This window comes from Leuresthes tenuis, unplaced genomic scaffold (genome assembly GCF_036924035.1).
Source record: "Leuresthes tenuis unplaced genomic scaffold, fLeuTen1.0.hap1 SCAF_19, whole genome shotgun sequence".
Classification (NCBI taxonomy): domain Eukaryota; kingdom Metazoa; phylum Chordata; class Actinopteri; order Atheriniformes; family Atherinopsidae; genus Leuresthes; species Leuresthes tenuis.
The window spans coordinates 30,672,961-30,692,895 of record NW_027325373.1 but is presented as its reverse complement, the minus strand read 5'-3'; the positions used below and the strand labels follow the sequence as shown (position 1 = coordinate 30,692,895).

Here is a 19,935-nt window from a genome sequence, read left to right as displayed (position 1 = left end):
AGGTGAGCCTACCTGGGCTCCCTTGGAGACGGGAACAGACAAGGCGAGCCCCCCTCAGCCCCCTTTGAGACAGGAACAAAAACGGACAGAGGTGAGCCCACCTGGGCTCCCTCAGAGACCGAAGCAGAAAATGACCGAGGCGAGCCCTCCGGCACCCCCTTGGACGCAGGAGCTGGCCGAGGCGAGTCGGGAACAGGTAGAGGAAAAGGAGCGTCCCTCTTCGTGACCCCTCAGGAACAGGCGCAGGTGGCACGGGCCAGGGCTGGAACTCAGATGGAGTGGGCCACAGTATTGAAGGCTGGAACTCTGGAGACTGATGCACAGTGGACTGCTCAGCTAAAAACTGAAGCACAGTGGACTGCTACACCGGATGCACAGAAGACTTTCGCTGCGCTGGGGACTGAAGCTCTGAAGGCAGCTGAACTAGAGTGGTGCTCCAAAGGCAGCTGCACTGGAGACATAGAGACTGGAGCTCTGGAGGCCGGAGCTCTGGACCAAGAGAGTCCCCCATCTGAAGGCCAGGGCTGTAGTAGAGATTCTCATAAAGTTAAGAATTGAGAGTTAAGGCCGTTAAGAACGTGAGAAATTCACCTTTGGAATCTAAAGGCATTGGTGCCATTTGCTAAACACTTAACTGTTTTAATCAAAAAAGGAATTCAATTCAGTTTTATTTATATAGCGCCAAATTACAATTAATTGTCATCTCAAGGCACTTCAATAATATAGTCCAATTCAAGCCAATTGGAATTCAATTCATTGTAATCATAATCCAATGAAATCCAATGAATTAATTTCAAAATAATCGAATTCATTCATATAGAGCAAATTCAAAATTTAATTGACCAATAGAATTGAGCCATAACAGAGGTAAAGCCTTGTCACAAAAATGTTCAATGTTGTTGCTTGCATTAAATTTCAAAACAAGAAATTAACTGTCAAGAAACTGAAAGTAAGATTCTCTGTTTTAAAATTGAACACGTTGCCTTGTTCAATAAATATGTTCAATAAAAATATATGGTTCAAATAAATATCATATTTTTAAATGGGTGGGATGGAGACATTCATAATCTGTAGCCTTTATGGCTGCTGATGAAGTCCATACTAGTCCGTTTAGACAGTAAAGAAGGATGACCAATGAACTGGCTTATCTGTGGCTCTTACAGGTATTAGCTGCACTAATGCGTGCCTGTAAAGAGAGCCGCTGTTAATAAGAGGAGTTACAAAAGAACTGTAAGCTCTGACCACAGCTATTATTAGACCACCTTTCCTTCTGGCCCACAAAACGTTATAAAAGATCGTTATAAAAGTAAAGTACTAAATATAATGAAATCTGGACAATTTTAATTAACAGGATTGTTCTTGTTAGATGTTAGAACACAAAGAAAATATGAAAATTCTTCTCAAGGTGATTATAGAAGCCTTTTTTCACACATTATTGCCATTATTGCTCATTAAACAAATAAACACCACAAGAGACACTATACACATACCCTCCTCTCAGTCCCCCATCCCAATTTTGTAGTGGGGATTTTGAGCTAAAAATAGCAACAATTACTCATCAGTCCACTTCTTGCAGACTAAGACACCACTCAGTCATGTTGTAGTCTCATGTAATCTGTGGTGTTAGTTGTGCAGACCTTTATGTCCTGACCTACAGTAAGCCTTTAGCCTCTGATAAGTAGTGGAGGAACTCAGAAAGTTTAAGAAATACACCGATACAAAAGTTCTCCATTGTCTCCTAAACTTTTACATTCAAATTATAAGCAAACCCATTTTTGTTCTTCATGGCATTTGTTCTATTTAAAGAAAGTTTTTAAAAAGTTGCGCTTCAGTAATGAAATCTCAGGTAAAGTACTATACCCATTATCTAGCAAATATTCCAAAAAGCACAAAAACTGGTAGTACATCATTCATTTTCAAGTTTAGAAGGTCAAAAGAACTGCCAAGTTTCACGTGTTTGTTCGACTCACATCACAGTAAAAATATACGTACATGTTTCAGCACGGAGCTTTCATCAGAGCATTGTTAGGTATACAAGATCAGTCATACAAGAAACCCAACGAGCAGAGATGACATACAGTTGGGAGCTTCACCTAATTAGTCATGATCAAACCAAATCATCCCACTCATCTCAGTGTCAGGTATGGACGCCACGCCCGACTACACAGCATAGTAATTTAAGGTCCATTACAACGCTGTCTATAGCCACTTCTAAGAAAACAATGTCAATCTAAAACACATTATTAAGTCAATTTGGTGTCTTTGTGTTCAATATCTACAGCGAGTTTCTTGAAAATCTCCCACCTCTAGATGGCGATGTGACCCTTTCAAGTCCACAAAACATCAAGGGTGAACCGTGGTTACTTCAACACTGTGTTTTTCAGTTGTATAATCCATATTGCTTGTATGGACTGCTGTTTTGTGCTCTGATCTGCTTTTTGCTGTTTCAGGGGTTGTTTGGTTTGTCCAACATTTGCCTTTTTTCAATTTTATTTATTCAGTTTTTGCTCAACATGATTTATTTCAATTTACTTTCAAATTAAATATATAATTTATTCATTTTCAGCAATATGTTTTTGTCCAGTAACAAATTTTGACTCAAATTCACAGAAAGTCTCCAATTTTATTCTCTAAAATAAAAAGAGCCTCTTTTTGAATAATTGTAAAACTGAGTGAATTCTTAATTTTAATTCTGTGGAATTCAGCTGCATCTTCTGACAGCGTGCCATTTGCTGATGAAGACAAAGATGTTGGAAAACAGTTTATCTGTATTTGTTACTGTTGCCACGACTACAAAAAAACGTAATAAATCCAGTTGCTTCATTGCTCATCCACTTTTTCCAGTTGAGTTTGCGTTCTGGGATGCTGGTGTTAAAAATCCTGATCATCCTATCATTGAATTAACTTTGTCAGTTCTACATGTGATGATATCTGCTTTCAAATCTTTTAAGTCTTTCTTTTGATGTTTTTTGTGTAGCTCCTGTTCAAGTATGATCTGGTAAAGTATGACATGGTAAAAGATGAACCAGTGAAAGGTCAGAATGGTTTCTGTCAGCGAGTGAAGATGGGTAAGATTTTATCACAAAAACATTTCCATAAATTCACTTGGCTGTTTCTCTTTGATAAATGTCTTGACCTGAGAAGTCTATATAACGAGTCCTTATCCTGTTGTTCTTTAAGGAGAGACGGGGCTTTTGCTGTCCAAGGTGAGCAACATCAGCCCGTTCTTTGGCTATGCAGGAAGCAAGCAGCTGACCGAGAAGAAGTTGATGAGAAATGTGTTTGTGAAGGGTGACGCCTACTTTAACACAGGTGACCTCATGGCTGAAGATCAGGAGGGCTTCATCTGCTTCAGAGACAGAGTGGGAGACACCTTCAGGTACAGCTTGATCAGATGTTGTAGATGTCTTCAGTTATAAACTCCTTAACAGAATCTTCTGAGAATCTTCAAATCATAAACACATTAAATTCTATGGCAGAAAGAAATGGTACATGTGATGTTTACCGCTTGTTCACTAAACAAGCTGCTGTACTATTCAATTGATTCTCATTGTTTTTATGAACTCAGCATCCAGCCAGGCTTTTACAGTTTGATATTTCTGTATTGTTTGTTTGTTTCACAATGAGGTAGATGTTCCCATTGGCTGACAGGTCAGGACTTCATTCATAAAAAAGCAGAAAATACCACACACCTAACAAAACAAACAAAAAAAAGATTTCGAAGTCAGCGTGACGCACACCTTTACATGAAATTTCTTTGGTAAGTCACAGTGCACCTGGAAATTTGTGCAAATACATTTTTTTAATATGCCATCCTCTATTTGCCCATATTCAACCAGAAATTGTCAATGACAAACAAGTCATGAATACTGATGGACAATAATGTCCCTTCTTGTTCGATGACTCCTGACAGTCGTAGTAAAAACTAAGAGAAGGATCCATAAACTGCAGGAAGAGTTTACAGGACAGGAGGTGTTTGTGGTCCCTGAACACTTATTCCCTTCTGAGATGTCCAGTCAGCCTTCTCACAGCGCTAGTGAATCCATCATGATCACTGTTACTGTTACTGTTCCTGATTGGGTTAGGCTCTGCAAACCTTACTATACCTGTGCTGTTAACACTTAGATTTATGATTTCTATGAATTTCAGGTGGAAGGGTGAAAATGTGGCAACCACAGAAGTAACAGAGACTCTCGGGCTGGTGGATTTTGTTCAAGAAGTCAATGTGTACGGAGTGGAAGTACCAGGTATGATTTCTATATTTACTATCTAGGGTAATGTGATATAAGATAAGGATTTACCAACCTTAAATAAACCTTATTTAACCTCATATGTATGGGCACAATCTTCAAAGAAGGAAAAAGAAAGAATCTTACGATTCTGGTGTGTTAAAATTAATATTCAGTCTCATAGCGCGAATCGTGAATCACGTAAAAAAAACATACAACACAACCTGTTGATTATATATATATGTATATCTATATATATATATATAAATGAGCGATTTGTTAAAATGATATGACCAAAGACATGAACAATGAATTAATGAATTAAGACAAACGGTAGAAATGCTTTGAATTTGGAAGATTATATGGGGAACACTTAGTGAATTGAAAAGAAACTAACTAAAATGGAGGGGTACCGGAATTACTCAAATAATCTAAGTTTGTTACTATTTGAAGTTAAAGGCTAACAGCTTGGATTAATTTATCATTTTAACAGTGAATTCTCTCGACACCCAACACATACTGTCTGAAATGTGGTAAGAAGAGGGCAGATCTTACTTGGTTGACCCACTTTAGTCCCGTTAGTCAGCTTGGAACACACCAGTCGCCCGCGGGATCCAAGTGCGTTTCTCTCGGTTCCGCATCTTACATCTTTCCTAAGTGACTTTTGTGGACTTTCAAGATGCCTGAACAGGTCACCCTTCTACACTGGAGCGGGCTTCTGGTGGCCCAGGAGACGGAACTGGGTGGTATGGAGGAATTCACCGCAAAGAATGACAAAATGTCAAGGTCTTGAGTTGGTTTATGTTGCTGACCAACTCTGAAGAGGTGAACTTAAATTCACAAAATATTAACAAAACGTTTGACAAGCTTAACGCTGGCTCTCTTGGTGAGCAAAACTATGTGATGACGCGTGCAGCAGCGGAGGTAAAAAAAAAAAAACGTGTGCCGTAAACAGACATGGAGACAGATGAGATGGACGAACGAAAAAACACAAAAGCGTCTGTCTTTCTACTACTTCATCATGTTTCTTTCTTTGTTCGGATCTTTTTCTTCCTTCTCATCTTCCTCTCCTGCCATCTTTCTGGTTACTTCATTTCTCTCTCTCTTGTTCTCTGTTCTTCTGATGCTTGTACTTGCTCTCTCTCTCCTTCCTGCTTCTCTTGGTAGATCGCGGGTTTCGGAGTTTGATTCGCAGAGGCGGGGCATGACGTACGCTACACTTTCAGCCAATGGCATGCCTGAAACTGTTGTGACGTCTGCCTGGGCGGGCTTTGTAAGACAATCTAATTCTCGCGTTAAGAGACTTTGGATGAAACAAAGAAACTTGATTTCTCTATTCCTCCGTCTCATAAAACATTCATCTAGAGAATTCTGAAAACACCACAACTTGTTAAGATATAAAGGTTAAAGATATAACATAGACTTATGATATAAAGACATCAAATAAAAACATAACAGGTAATGCTTATGAGTCTCAAAATTCAGATGGATATCTGTAAAGTTATGACCAGTGTTGGTAATAACGGCGTTAGAGTATAACGGCGGAACGAGTAATCTAATTAATTACTTTTCCCATCGTTGCAACACCGTTGCCATTACTGAGAATGTGAAGTGGTGCGTTACTACAATTTGGTTGAATTAAGCGCAAGGTGTCAGGTTTTGGCCACACATCAGCTGCCTGGAGAGAGCCGGGGTGGGGATGATGACGCCGTTGCAAATGCGATGATGATTGGCTGGGTGGGCGGATCATGCCCTGCTCACGCTGTCTTACTGCAAGCTCTGACTGCCAAACACAACATGACAGCCACAATGGCGACGAGCCAGGGAAACTCAAAGGTAGCGTCCTCAAACTGGAAGTACCGGCACTACTTCTCACTCATTATAATTAAAGGCAAAAGTGTTTATGTAACATGTACCCTATGCCCAGGAAATAAGACTTTATTCATGTCTGCCTCAAGCAACTCGAATCAACACATGCTAACACGGCAGGCTGCAATCTATTGAGTTCAAATGAATACCAAATGTTCTAAAATACAGTAAATAGTGTTTTTATTCTTCAATCAGTTAATATAAACATCTTTGACATTAAAGATGTTATAGAACGTAATAGCGTACAGAACATGAAAAATAACGTCACAGTTACTTTGCTGAGTAACTAATTACTCTTACAATGAGGCAACTGAGTAACTAACTCAATTACTTTTTGGGAGAAGTAATTTGTAACTGACCATGAGACGCCTGTCTCTCGTCAGTCTGTGTCAGACCAGGTTTATTTTTGTCCAGATAAGGTGGGGAGTGTTTTAGTCTGGTTATTCTCCAACGTTCTCTAAGAGGGTCCGTTGTTTGTTTAGCTTAGTTAGCACTAAGTCGTTCATGCATCCACCTAAGTTTATGGAGCAGGTCTGTGGAAAGAGGGGCTGAGAAAACCTCCCCAAAATGCTTTCATGGGCAATGTCTCTTTTTGGTGTAAAAATCCCCCATGTGGTCCTCACACACGACCATCCCCCCAAAGGAATGTTGGAGTCTTCCAAAGGCTTAAGTTTGTATTAAATTCCACACTCAAGTTCACTACAACTATATTGCAAAAAGTATCCACTCACCCATCCAAATAATTAAACTTAGCTGTTCCAGTCGCTTCCATGGCCACAGGTGTATAAATCCAAGCACCTCGGCATGCAGACAGCTTCTACAAACATCTGTGAAAGAATGGGTCGCTCTCAGGAGCTCAGAGAGTTCCAGCGTGGTACCGTGACAGGATGCCACCTGTGCAACAAGTCCAGAGCAGTGGACACGCGTTCTCTGGAGTGACGAATCACGCCTGTCCATCTGGCAATCTGGCAACCCGATAGAACACCTTTGGGCTGAATTAGAGCAGAGACTGAGAGCCAGGCCTTCTGTCCAACATCAGTGTCTGACCTCACAAATGAGCTTCTGAAAGAATGGTCAAAAACTCCCACAAACACTCCTAAACCTTGTGGAAAGCTTGGCCAGAAGAGTCAAAGCTGTGGGCCGACGTCATACTAAACCCTATGGATTAAACTTAAACTCATATGTGTGTAAAGGCAGATGAGCTAATACTTTTGGCAATATAGTGCATGATATCCAGGTACTTCTTATCTAAATTACCAATAAAATCTTTACCTATGAAAAAGAGTATTTTGAAAAGCCGTTTCCTGATTACAGCATACTCTTTCTTTATTTTGCTACTGCATTTATTTTCAGCTAATTCAGCCCATGTTGGGATGTCATAATGGTCCAAGTAGAAATTGATGATGAACAACCTGTTTATGAGCAGCAGAGTAAAAACAGATATTACACTGACCTTGTTGATCTTGTTCACAGGTCATGAAGGCAGAGCAGGAATGGCAGCTTTAATTATAAGACCTGGACTCACGTTTGATGGGAAGAAATTGTTTGAACATGCAGTGAGGGATCTACCAGCATATGCTCGCCCACTCTTCATAAGACTTCAGGTAACGTTCAGTAACATTCTGGCGACATTAATTTCATAATGTTTACTCAACATTCTAGCTCCTTCCAGCAAAGAGGTGTTAGAAAGATGTTTCGGTGCAATCTGTTGTTTTCTTTAGCTAGGATACTGTTTTTGAATTGGCTCTATATGAATGAATTGGCCTAGTTTTAAATTTAAGTAATTGGATTTAATTGAATTAGGATTACAATGAATTTAATTCTAATTGGCTTGAATTTGACTGTATTATTGAAGTGTCTTGAGATGACAAATTGTTGTAATTTGGCGATATATAAATAAACTGAATTGAATTGAAGTGAATTGAATGTATGCTACGTTATAATAATTGATATTATATGTGTGTCACATCAGTGCAGCATGTATTTCACCCAAACAAGTATTTCACACTTAACAAGTGAAATGAATTGAATAATACATTTTTAATAATACTGACCCTTAGCTAATCCGTCAACATACTTCAATTTGGTTGGTCTAAATACAGTTGGCCTGTCACTTTCCAGAATAAATAGTTAGAGAGTGCGCAAATCATCAACATAAATCAGTTAAGCAGTGCAGCAATCCAACCAGCCTGGAAAGCTCTTTAAAAAATCTAATTTTCATGGAAAAAAGCTCAATAGAAAATCTCAGGGAGACACAAAAAGCTACTGCAGCAGGCCACTGGTGCACTGACATTCTAGAACATGTTTAACGCTTGATGTTACGCTCATTTATTTCAGTCTGAAACATACTAATGCTCTGACATGATAAAGATTGTTTTTTTTTTTGTTTTTTTTATCCCTTTAGGAGGTCATGGAAATGACGAGCACCTTCAAGCAACAAAAGTTCCAGCTGGTCCAGAGTGGCTTCAACCCCTCAAGTATCTCTGATCCACTCTATGTATTAGACTACCATCAGAGGAGCTACATTCCTTTAGCAGACCAGATCTACCAGAGCATCATAAGTGGAGAGCGCAAGCTCTAGAATTAGAGCTCGAAAGAGTGTCCAAGTGGGATAGAAATAAACTTGACTTTTTACTGTACTCTGCATTTGATGAAGAACTTTGAGTTTGCAGTTACATTGAAGGATTTATTGAAGTCTGAATGAAAAGCCATTGTCGACTGAGCAGAGAAGAGGATCATGATGAGCTGATGAGTAATTTCTTGAGTTACTTTTGTTAGACTAAGCTTCTCATCAATATAATGAACCTGTATGTATTTCTATGAAACAACATTCAGTTGCACTGACTTTTTGCTATCCTTACTTTAAAACACATGACACATCTTAACACCTAAAAAAAGGTGCTTCTTATGGTAAATGAAAGTCCTTCATTTGTCCGTTCATTTGAAGAGATGCAACACCATAATAAAGCTTATTTAAAGCCCTTCACAACACATTTAGAATGTTTTAATGGTTACATGGTACAATACTGTAGTTAAAGCTACAGACAAATGAGATATTAAAGAACTCCAAGATATTATTGTCAATGGCTTTGGAAATGTATGTCCAATACTGCAGGGTTGGCTGTTGATCCGTTACTACCCAACATGCCCAAAGTGTGTTAGACGCTTAATCCAAATACCATGTCTTTGTTAATGAGGTATTTAATAGCTTTATCCTGAAGCTGGTAAATTGAAGATGATTGATTAGTTCAAGTGGTATACAGTGCCGTGTAAAGTTATTAACCCCCTCAGCATTTTTCAGATTTTCTCGCTCTGCACCCTATAATGAAAATAATGTTTGCAGGATTTGTATAATTTAATGAACATAACACGACTGCCACTTTGAAGGTGCAATATATTTGCAAATTTAAAAGAAAACAAGAAATAAGACAAATCCTCCCAGCCAACCCACCCATCCCTCTCAGGATATGTTTCCATAAGTTTGGCTTATACATTCATACGCCGTAATCTTGAGGTCTCACCACAGATCTCCATCTGGATCTATGTCAGGGCTTTGACGTGACAATTCCAACCACTTTAGCATTACTGTGTCAGAGTGACTCCACAACAACAGGTCACGTGAAGTGTTGCCTATACGCAGTGGTTAGTGCTTACCAAACCTCATCCCAGGAGGAACAACTGGTGAAATGGCAGCAAAATTATAGTCACTGATGTAACTGGACACTGACAACTGGTCTGTTTGATCCACTACTCTGGGGGTCCATACGGTACATCTAATTATTTATTTGTGCCTTATTGCATAGAAAGTATTTAGAACACAGAACAGTTTACTGCATTTGTGGCTGTGTAACTACAGATTGGTCCCTGAGTGCACATGCTGACCCCTACTGCTGAAAGCTCCCATAGTGGGCTCCTGAGTGCTTTTGGATCGTGGAACAATGGAAGTGGTGTGAATAATGTTTTCTTTTCCATCTTTCTCTCAGCACTGTTTTTTTACTTGTCTGTTTGTTTCTTTGTTTTTTCAGTACCGCAATACAAACCAGAACTGAAACTTACCAAGCTGCAAATCAACTTTGCTTCTAACACAGGCCGACTGGCATGCACCGACTGGGACATTGTCCAGTATTGTTTGGATTTTCAACAGTCATGGACAACATCAACTTTTGCTTCAACATCACCATTCCCACAAGACTTTGTGAAGAAAAATGTTCAAATCCCAAATCTTGCATCACCTTCCACATTAACAACACAGTAACATTTGAAAGAGAACCACAAGCATTAGAAACATATGACTATTTACAACATTAAAGCCAAACTCAGGTCAACCGCTTTTGATAATAGCCTGATCATTTGCAAATTGATGTCCATGGTTCTTTATGAACATTTTTCTGTAAAGACTGCCCCAGGTGAGATTGGTGTGTTCTGTTTGTAAGTAGAAGGTCCGTTCGTTGCTTTGTCTGTGCTTTCACAGCAGATGCAGAATTGGACTGAAACTGGGATTTTAACACTCACACATCCAATGGAAACCTGGTGAGAGTGTCAAGATCTGTGCTCTGGTGCGCTCTCCCATTTTTTACTCCTTTTTCTGAGAATTACATGGGACAGCCTAAAGACACAGCCTGAGAAAAACATCCAACTTTGCACCAGTACCAAAATAATCCAAGTTTCTCAGAACCCAGTCCTAAGGTAAACTAGTTACAAGGACTCTCGGAGTGATTTTAAACTTTAAAGAAAACTTTTTTAAAAAGTTGTATGAAATTCAGCTTGATAGTTTTTTACATACACTTGCTGACAGAAAAAATTGCAAATGACAATGATCCCTTTTAGTCAATAATGATAATGAAATTCATGGTAAAATTGGCCCTGTGATGGACTGGCGACCTGTCCAGGGTGAACCCCGCCTCTCACCCGATGATCGCTGGGATAGGCTCCAGCCCCCTCACGCCCCGACCGAAGGATTAGGCGGGTATAGAAGATGGATGGATGGTAAAATTGATTATATTACATACTGTACCATCTGTTAAAATCCTGCCTCTTCCACTCCCTCCTCCAACATCTTCTATCATCTGACGACTTTAGATTAGTTCCATTGTTTGATTCGAGCTCCTCCTGTGACACTTTTCAACAGTGCCTTACAATCCACCCCCCCAGTGTTGTTTCTTCACAACATCAGCCACATCCAGCAAAAATAAGCTGACAAATGTAAATACTGCCTCCTACAATATTAAACTCGCTGTCTGTCAGACATGAATGAGAGAGCCGCACATGGCACATATCACTGAAATTTGCAGGATCCTTTTTCTTGGCACACTGCAAGAAATGTTCAGTAATGTGTGTTGAAAGAAACATAACAAGAGGTCAAGGTTTTGACTTGACCCCATGTCCTCAAAATCTCTGTTTAATGAAGCATATCTTCAGAGGTCTTCTGGAGTCCATACTTCGACATGTCAGAGTTATTTTGGTGGAAATATAGGGACGTGCTTGATATCAGCTCAGTTAAATGTTGCGGCAGATTGAAATATACTGCTTTTTTAGCTAAAAAAATATTTCCTTATGGCATAAGAGGAAAGGATAAAAGTTTTTTTTGTTGTTCTTTTTTCTGACTGACTTTTCTTCTCTCTTTTTAACCACTCGTCTACTATCTATCCATGCTGGTTAACTTATTTAGGGATATTCAGGCTAAAAACTTCCTCATTTCAGATTATCATGTTAACTGTTTGGTAAAGTGGCCATTAGCATTCAAGGTCTTGGCCTTGAGTGAGTCCAGATCAGGATCAGACTGGAACTGTAAATTGAGCCATCAACCATAATCTTTATTTTCTTCCTCCAGTTTCGGTGTGTGCAACATTCTGCTGTGTGCTTGCATGACACAATAGACACACCAGCAGCTGATTGAAACAACTCCACATTACTGCACCTGAGCTGAGAGCTACCATTAGCAAAAAACACCATTAATAATCAGTGTCATGTACAGTTATCCACAGCAGGAAACATCGGTAGAGTTATCCACAATTCTGAGATACGAGAACTTCATTTACTGTTGACAGTTTGAATAAGTGGTAAAGAGTAACATGACGTATTTTATTCAAGTTAAAGATAATTGTGGCTTATTATAAAATGGTTCTTATTTTTTTGCGTTTTAGTCCTTTTTCTCTTTCAGTAATAATGACAATTGAACAAAAAGATGTTAAAAATTAACCGTGTTAGACATGTTTGTAGGTGTATGGAAAGGCCAGGACCACAGACTGAAGCCCTGCTTCGGATTGGGTCTCTTGAATTTATTGTTGCTCAGTCAAACACCTAGAAGATCAGTTCGGAAGAGAGTGGATAATGATTAACTTCCTTTAAATACAAGATGACATGGAGGCTGGCGGAAGCTGAGTGGAGGTTGGGCTCTGAAATTAAGACGAACGGCAGCAGCAGAAGTGACGGCAAAGCTTTCGACAGGTTGTGTTGGATATAGAGTATGTGAAGAAAACAGTACACCTGCTTTCAATTATAGATTTTTGTAATAGGACATATTAAGAAATCTTCAGGTATTTGCCAGGTCTTAAAATTGCATAAATACATAAAACTTCAGATGAATATACATGACATACAAACCTAAGCTGTGCTGCCATGTTCTTTTTAGAGAGAAGAGGCTATCTCCTGCAGCCCTTCCAAACAAGCCATCCTTGTTCAGTCTTTTTCTAACTGTGCTGTCATGAACCTTTAACATGCTAATTGAGGCCTGTAGAGTCTGAGATGTAGCTCTGGGCTTTTTCACCTTGGGGTGAACATGCTGGGACGTCCACTCCTGGGAAGATTAACAGCTGTCCTGAATGTTTTCCACTTGTGAATAATCTTTCTCTCTGTAGAATGATGGACTCCAGATAGTTTGGAAATGGCCTTATAACCCTTCCCAGACTGATGGGCAGCAGCAGTTGCTTCTCTAAGATCATTGCTGATGTCTTTCCTCCTTGGCATTGTGTTAACACCCACCTGAATGCTGCAGAGAAGCAAACTTATGCTTTTATAGAAGTGCTCACAATTGCTGGTGACCATTTATTCAAATGCATTTCATTTGCAGCATCTGGCTGCTGCTTACCTACTTATTTCTTGTGGAAGTAGTAAGTGTGGACTTAGTTTTACACACACTGGTTCTGCAATGTGGCTTAGTTTTTTCAAAATAAATAATGGCGCTGTGTACACGTAATATTATGTCCTGTGAGGTAAACCAATTTGAAAGAGAATGTACATTATTTGGAAGATACATGTATCGTGCAAGTGTGACCGTGGACTCACTGACTGACCTAGAACCTGTTTGGTGTATTCTTTCAGTTTTCAGTAGCTGGAACAATGTGGAAAATGACTAACGTTAGCTTCCACATTAAGGAGCAATGTGACATTGCTAATAAAGATCATGGCTAAAAGTTGTTATTAAGAGGGGTTAACCTTTAAAAGACTGCATTTAACAGCATTTTAATACACACACCTGGTTAGAGAGACGCATAAGTAGGCCATTATGTGTGTAGTACAATCAGAAGTTTTGGCCATATTTGGTACTAAACAAACATTTAGAAATGTGCCTATTGTGACAGCCCTTGCCTTTCTATAAACTGTGCTCCAGGGGGGCGTGTGGATGAAGTGGTCCCAGTAGAGTACCTGTGTAGAAATCCCTCCGTTAGCTCTCCTATAGCTGCAAGTAGCCACATAACAGCAGCTATGAGCTAACAGAGCTATAGAACACGTTCATTCATTCATTCTTCTTAAAGTATTGGTGAAATAAAGACAGATAATGCCTTATTTAGAGGCTGCATCGTCTAAGCCCCGTTCACTCCGTTATGTGGATCTCAAGGAATCTAAATATCTTTCGAAGGACGCCGACTTTTGCCAAACTGTTCTCGGTGAGTAGATAAACGTCTTTCATGCCAGAAATAAGGTCTAGGTTTAAAAATACCGGAGTTCCTCTTTAAGAAGAACAGAATCTAAACTGATGAGAGAGTAAGTCTAAAATTCTGAATTTTGTTCCATATCTTTATGACAGAAGACCACAAGAAAACATCAGGAATGTCTGAATAATTTATGGGAATGGTAAAAGAAAAAAAAAAATCTGGAACAGAGGTGCTAACTGAGGCTCTGTGAGACAGAGATTATAAGGGTTAACCCCCGTAATGTGACTGTAAAAGAGGGTATGCTGTCCAGACACTGAACTGCTGTCAGTTGGTTTCCATGCGTTCTATGCACCCAGACGGTTCCCATAGACTGGACTCTGCCTGCTCACTGGGCTCTAAACGGGCTGAAAGACAGCTGCAAAACATCCAGAATGCTGCTGCTCGAGTCCCGACTAGAACCAGGAAATACAACCATATTAGTCCAGTGCTCAGGTCTCTGCACTGGCTTCCTGTCGCTCAGAGAATAGATTTTAAAACAGCTCTGCTTGTGTACAAGTCTATTCATGGTCTATCGCCAAAGTACATCTCTGACATGTTAAAGCCATATGTGTCACGTACCAGAGAGGGATTCAGGACGCAGATGCAGGGTCGTGCGGTTTCAAGAGGTTTTATTATCAACACAAGACACTGATGACGGCACTGCAGGGCGATCTCCCACAGCGCAAACGAAAAGGGCTATAAAACGCCTAAGCGCTCTCCACTGTAACTACGAGGGAGGAGGAGCGCGGCTATGAAAGTTAACAAACTTAAAATCTCTCCACAACGGGAGGAAAACCAAAAGCTATGCACTCTTAACAAAACAAAGTCACGCTTTCAAAGTGAGGCGGAATAAAACAAAGGCGCGCTCTTTCAAAACAGAGGCTCTATGAAACTATCTTTAACTTAAAGCTCTCCTTGGGATGAGCTTGCCCGAGCTCCTACGGGCAAGGGCCATGAGCCCGCTCTGGCTTCCATGGGCGACGGCGAGGACCAGGATTTGGCCACCCGGCCCAACCCTGGCGACGCCCACAGCCCCCTCCTCAAGGAACGGCTTCCAGACGTTCCTAAAATGGGGTGGGCGGGTGGGACTCTGACCACCGGAGCAGGCTTGGTCTTGGGCGTGGAAACCGGCAGGACAGCGGGCTGTGCCGGCGTAGCGGAGTCAGCGGGCTGTGCCGGCGTAGCGGAGTCAGCGGGCTGTGCCGGCGTAGCGGAGTCAGCGGGCTGTGCCGGCGTAGCGGAGTCAGCGGGCTGTGCCGGCGTAGCGGAGTCAGCGGGCTGTGCCGGCGTAGCGGAGTCAGCGGGCTGTGCCGGCGTAGCGGAGTCAGCGGGCTGTGCCGGCGTAGCGGAGTCAGCGGGCTGTGCCGGCGTAGCGGAGTCAGCGGGCTGTGCCGGCGTAGCGGAGTCAGCGGGCTGTGCCGGCGTAGCGGAGTCAGCGGGCTGTGCCGGCGTAGCGGAGTCAGCGGGCTGTGCCGGCGTAGCGGAGTCAGCGGGCTGTGCCGGCGTAGCGGAGTCAGCGGGCTGTGCCGGCGTAGCGGAGTCAGCGGGCTGTGCCGGCGTAGCGGAGTCAGCGGGCTGTGCCGGCGTAGCGGAGTCAGCGGGCTGTGCCGGCGTAGCGGAGTCAGCGGGCTGTGCCGGCGTAGCGGAGTCAGCGGGCTGTGCCGGCGTAGCGGAGTCAGCGGGCTGTGCCGGCGTAGCGGAGTCAGCGGGCTGTGCTGGGGAGGCAAAGGGAGAGGGAAATAGCTCGTGGATCCAGAGTAAATCGTGGCAGAAAACGTCCAACGCAGCCGCGATGTATATCCTCCGGACGGCCTCCCAAGTCTCCTATATTCCGGGGATGGCCGGAACTAGCCCCCCCTCGAACTCCTCCAGGAAATCTCTGGACAGACTCCATCGGGCGAGACTGTCGACCCCCTCGGCCATACCTGTCTGTAGTGCAGAGAGTCTGCTCTGGAGCGCTTGGAGAGCTGCTAGGTCCATGCTCGGTACTGTGGGCGTTACTCGACCCTGCTGCGTCCTCACTGGCCAGTATGTACTGTCACGTACCAGAGAGGGATTCAGGACGCAGATGCAGGGTCGTGCGGTTTCAAGAGGTTTTATTATCAACACAAGACACTGATGACGGCACTGCAGGGCGATCTCCCGCAGCCCAAACGAAAAGGGCTATAAAACGCCTAAGCGCTCTCCACTGTAACTACGAGGGAGGAGGAGCGCGGTTATGAAAGTTAACAAACTTAAAATCTCTCCACAAAGGGAGGAAAACCAAAAGCTATGCACTCTTAACAAAACAAAGTCACGCTCTCAAAGTGAGGCGGAATAAAACAAAGGCGCGCTCTTTCAAAACAGAGGCTCTATGAAACTATCTTTAACTTAAAGCTCTCCTTTAATGGAGGGGACTATAACAAGTAAGAACGAAAAATCACTCCGTGAAAATGGAGGAAAAACAAAGCTATGGAACTTACCGTAACAATAAATAAACTAAGGCTATGGCTGTGGAATAAATTACAAAGCAAGTTGCGCTGCAGGAGAGTCGCTCACTGCAGGCTCGTGGGATCTGTGGTAAACAAGACAAGGTGGCTGGTAGTGACGCTCGAACAGAGACAACATACTGGCACAAGACAAGGGAAACGCAGACTATTTGAACACACGAGGGACCAAGGGGAACAGGTGGAAACACTTGGGAATCAGGGAAGACAATGAGACGCATGACACGGGAGGAAAGGCAAGTTACCTGAAACGAGAGGAGTTGTTAATTTCAAAATAAAACAGGAAGTGACGAGACAAGACATGGCACAGAGAATAAACCGTGACAGAACACCCCCCCCCCTCAAGGATGGCTGCCAGACATCCCTATAGGGTGGGAGGGAGGGGCTCTGAAGGACCCAACGCCGGGTCCTTCTGAATATGAACCAACTGGGACTGAGAACCTCAGGGAGGGGTCTCCTGTTGGTGCCCAGAGTCAGGACTAAACCAGGTGAGGCTGCATTTCAGTTTTATGCTCATAAAATCTGAAGGATGTGAGACAGGCCTCAACTCTGACAATGTTTGAATCCAGGATGAAAACAGTTCTATTTAGATGTGCATATGACAACGGAAAGTATTTTATCTACATTCTTCACTTTTAATTTAATTGATTAATTATTATTTTTATGTTTTAAGGATTTTATTTGCCTACTTGTGATTTCATGTAGCTGTAAAGCACTTTGAATTGCCTTGTGTACGAATTGTGCTCTACAAATAAACTCAACTTGCCTTGTCATCGTTGTTTACATTCTACTGAGCGCGTCACCTACAACGGCGTGTGATGTCATCCATAACGGCGTTGCCAGGGTACAGACCCAGCATCCTGAGGCATTCATTGCAATCACAGGAGATTTCAACCACGTCTCTCTATCCTCCTGCCTGACTGACTTTGTACAGTATGTGGACTGTCCAACACGTGAAGAAAGGACATTAGATCTGTTCTATGCCAATGTGAAGGAGGCTTACAGGGCAGTGTCTCTTCCACCACTGGGTAGATCTGATCACAGCATGGTCTATATACAACCCACATACAGACCTGGTGTACAAAGACTTCCTGTTACTACCAGATATTTCAGGAAGTGGTCACCAGTGATGAGCGATGCATTGAGAGACTGCTTTGATGTCGCAGACTGGGCTGTACTGCTGGAGGAAGAAGAAATGGACATTGACATGGACAGGAGGGTCAGCACCATCACTGACTACATTAACTTATGTAGGAACACTGTGATTCCAGTGAGGACTGTAAGGTGCTATCCAAATAATAAACCATGGATAACCAGTGACATCAAAGACCTGAACCAGAAAAAGAGGGTGTTCCAGAATGGGGATGGAGAAAGGTGGAGGAATGTACAACGGGAGCTTAAAAAGACACTACATCGCCCGGGTGGGGGGTCCCTGCCTGTGCCTGGGGGGGCTGGGTCCCGCAGGTGGTTGTTTTTTTTAGGGTGTTGGGCCGTGCGGTGGTGGTGGTGGTGGTGGTGGTGGTGGGGGGGGGGGGGGGGGGGGGGGGGGGGGGGGGGGGGGTTTGGGGGCGCTTGAGCTCCTGGGGCCCGGGTCCGGTGCACGGCCCATATCTGGGGCCTGGCGGGGTTGGTGGGCTGTTGCCCCTGGCTCCCGGGGGGCCTCTGCCCTATGCTTATGGGGGCTCTGTCCGGGGGCTTCCTCTGCAGTCTTCTGGGTGGATGGTTGTCCCTGCGGTGGGCTTCCTGGGTTCTGTGCTCCGTGGGGGCTGCTGGTGGCCTGGGTCTTGTGGCCCTCTCTGCCTGCTTCTGAATACACACACATTTATTAGCCCAGTAGCATGCTCGCTAAGCAGCTGATGTATTATCATGTCGTCTCTGGTCATCTATATCCACAGCTGTGTTGTATGCGATTGCCGCTTCTTGTGCTTGTTTTTGTTTGTTTGTGTGTTTGTTTTTTCTCTGCTTGTCTGCTTTCAGGTGCTCCTGGTGGCGCTAAGGCTGGATTCCCCTCAGAGGCCATGGATTGTTGTCTGTTTTTTTTTTTACAGGTGTAGCAGCTGGTTGTCTGGTTTTTGTTTCTATTTTTGTTCTGATTCTTCTTCTTTACTCTTCTTCTTTCCCTGTCCCCCGGTCCGGTTCAGTTCTATTATTATTATATATATATATATATATATATATATATATATTATATATGTTATATATTGTAAACAGAAATAAATAAATGGGCATCAAGGAGCTTTACATTTATAAACTTCCCTTGGCAAAGCAAATCTGTTTGGCATAAAAGGTATTCAGACTACAATTCTGCTGCCATGATGCTGTCCAAGGCTTCTGGGGGACTGTGCTGGTCAACTAGCAGTCCCTATGAGCCTTCAGATGGAAAAAGTCCCGGTGCTGTGGAAAACTTCTTGTCTCATAGACGGTGCCCAAATTAGGGAAACCGGTGGAGCTGAATGACATCTCATATCATGAAGACCTTGGAGAGACTCAATTCAATTAAATTTTATTTATATAATGCCAAATTACAACAATTGTCATCTCAAGGCACTTAAGTAATATAGTCCAATTTAAGCCAATTGGAATTCAATTCATTGTAATCATAATCTAATTCATTCATATAGAGCCAATTCAAAAAATAATATCCTAGCTAAGGAAACCAACAGATTGCACAGAAACTTGTCTTCAGTCCAATCTCCCGTCCTGAGCGTGCCTGAGGCGACTGTGGAAAGGAACGACTCCCTTTTAACAGGAAGAAACCTCTGGCAGAACCAGACTCAGGAAGGGTGGCCATCCGCCTCGACAGAAAAGAGGGAAAAGAGGGGGGAAAAACACCATAACACCATTCAAAGGATGCCTGTTGGAACAGGGAAACACAAGTTAATAACCACAATAATGTCACATGTACATAAAATCAATTGAGAAATTACACAGGGGGAAAAAGAGAGCAAAGTGAGGAAAGGTGTGACAGATGAGGTCCCCCAGCAGTCTAAGCCTATAGCAGCATAACTATGGGATGTTTCAGGATTACCTGAGCCATCCCCAACTATAAGCTTTATCAAAAAGGAAAGTTTTAAGCCTAATCTTAAAAGTGGAAAGGGTGTCTGCTTCCCGGACATTTACTGGCAGCTTATTCCACAAGAGAGGGGCCTGATAACTGAAGGCTCTTCCTCCCATTCTACTTTTAGAAACTCTGGGAACAACAAGTAAACCTGCAGTTTGGGAGCGAAGTGCTCTGTTAGGAAAATACCTTATAATGAGATCTTTAAGATATGTTGGAGCTCGGTCATTAAGAGCTTTATATGTGAGGAGAAGAATTTTAAATTCTATTCTGAATTTAACAGGGAGCCAATGAAGAGAAGCTAAAACTATAGAAACATGATCTCTCCTGTTAGTTCTCACCAGAACTCTGGCTGCAGCATTTTGGATCAGCTGGAGGCT

At 42.5% G+C, this 19,935-nt stretch overlaps 2 protein-coding genes across 2 annotated transcripts in view; both read left to right on the top strand.

Moving 5' to 3' along the window:
- Positions 1-9,083, top strand: part of slc27a6 (solute carrier family 27 member 6) — a 48,979-nt gene extending 39,896 nt beyond the window's left edge. Inside the window, exons 6-10 of the mRNA XM_072372595.1 lie at positions 2,978-3,068; positions 3,181-3,379; positions 4,150-4,247; positions 7,572-7,702; positions 8,503-9,083. Coding sequence (XP_072228696.1) covers positions 2,978-3,068; positions 3,181-3,379; positions 4,150-4,247; positions 7,572-7,702; positions 8,503-8,679 — 696 coding nt within the window. The 3' untranslated portion in view covers positions 8,680-9,083. The remainder of the gene's footprint in view (positions 1-2,977; positions 3,069-3,180; positions 3,380-4,149; positions 4,248-7,571; positions 7,703-8,502) is intronic.
- Positions 1-19,935, top strand: part of prrc1 (proline-rich coiled-coil 1) — a 150,948-nt gene that overhangs the window by 107,680 nt on the left and 23,333 nt on the right. The window lies entirely within an intron of this gene.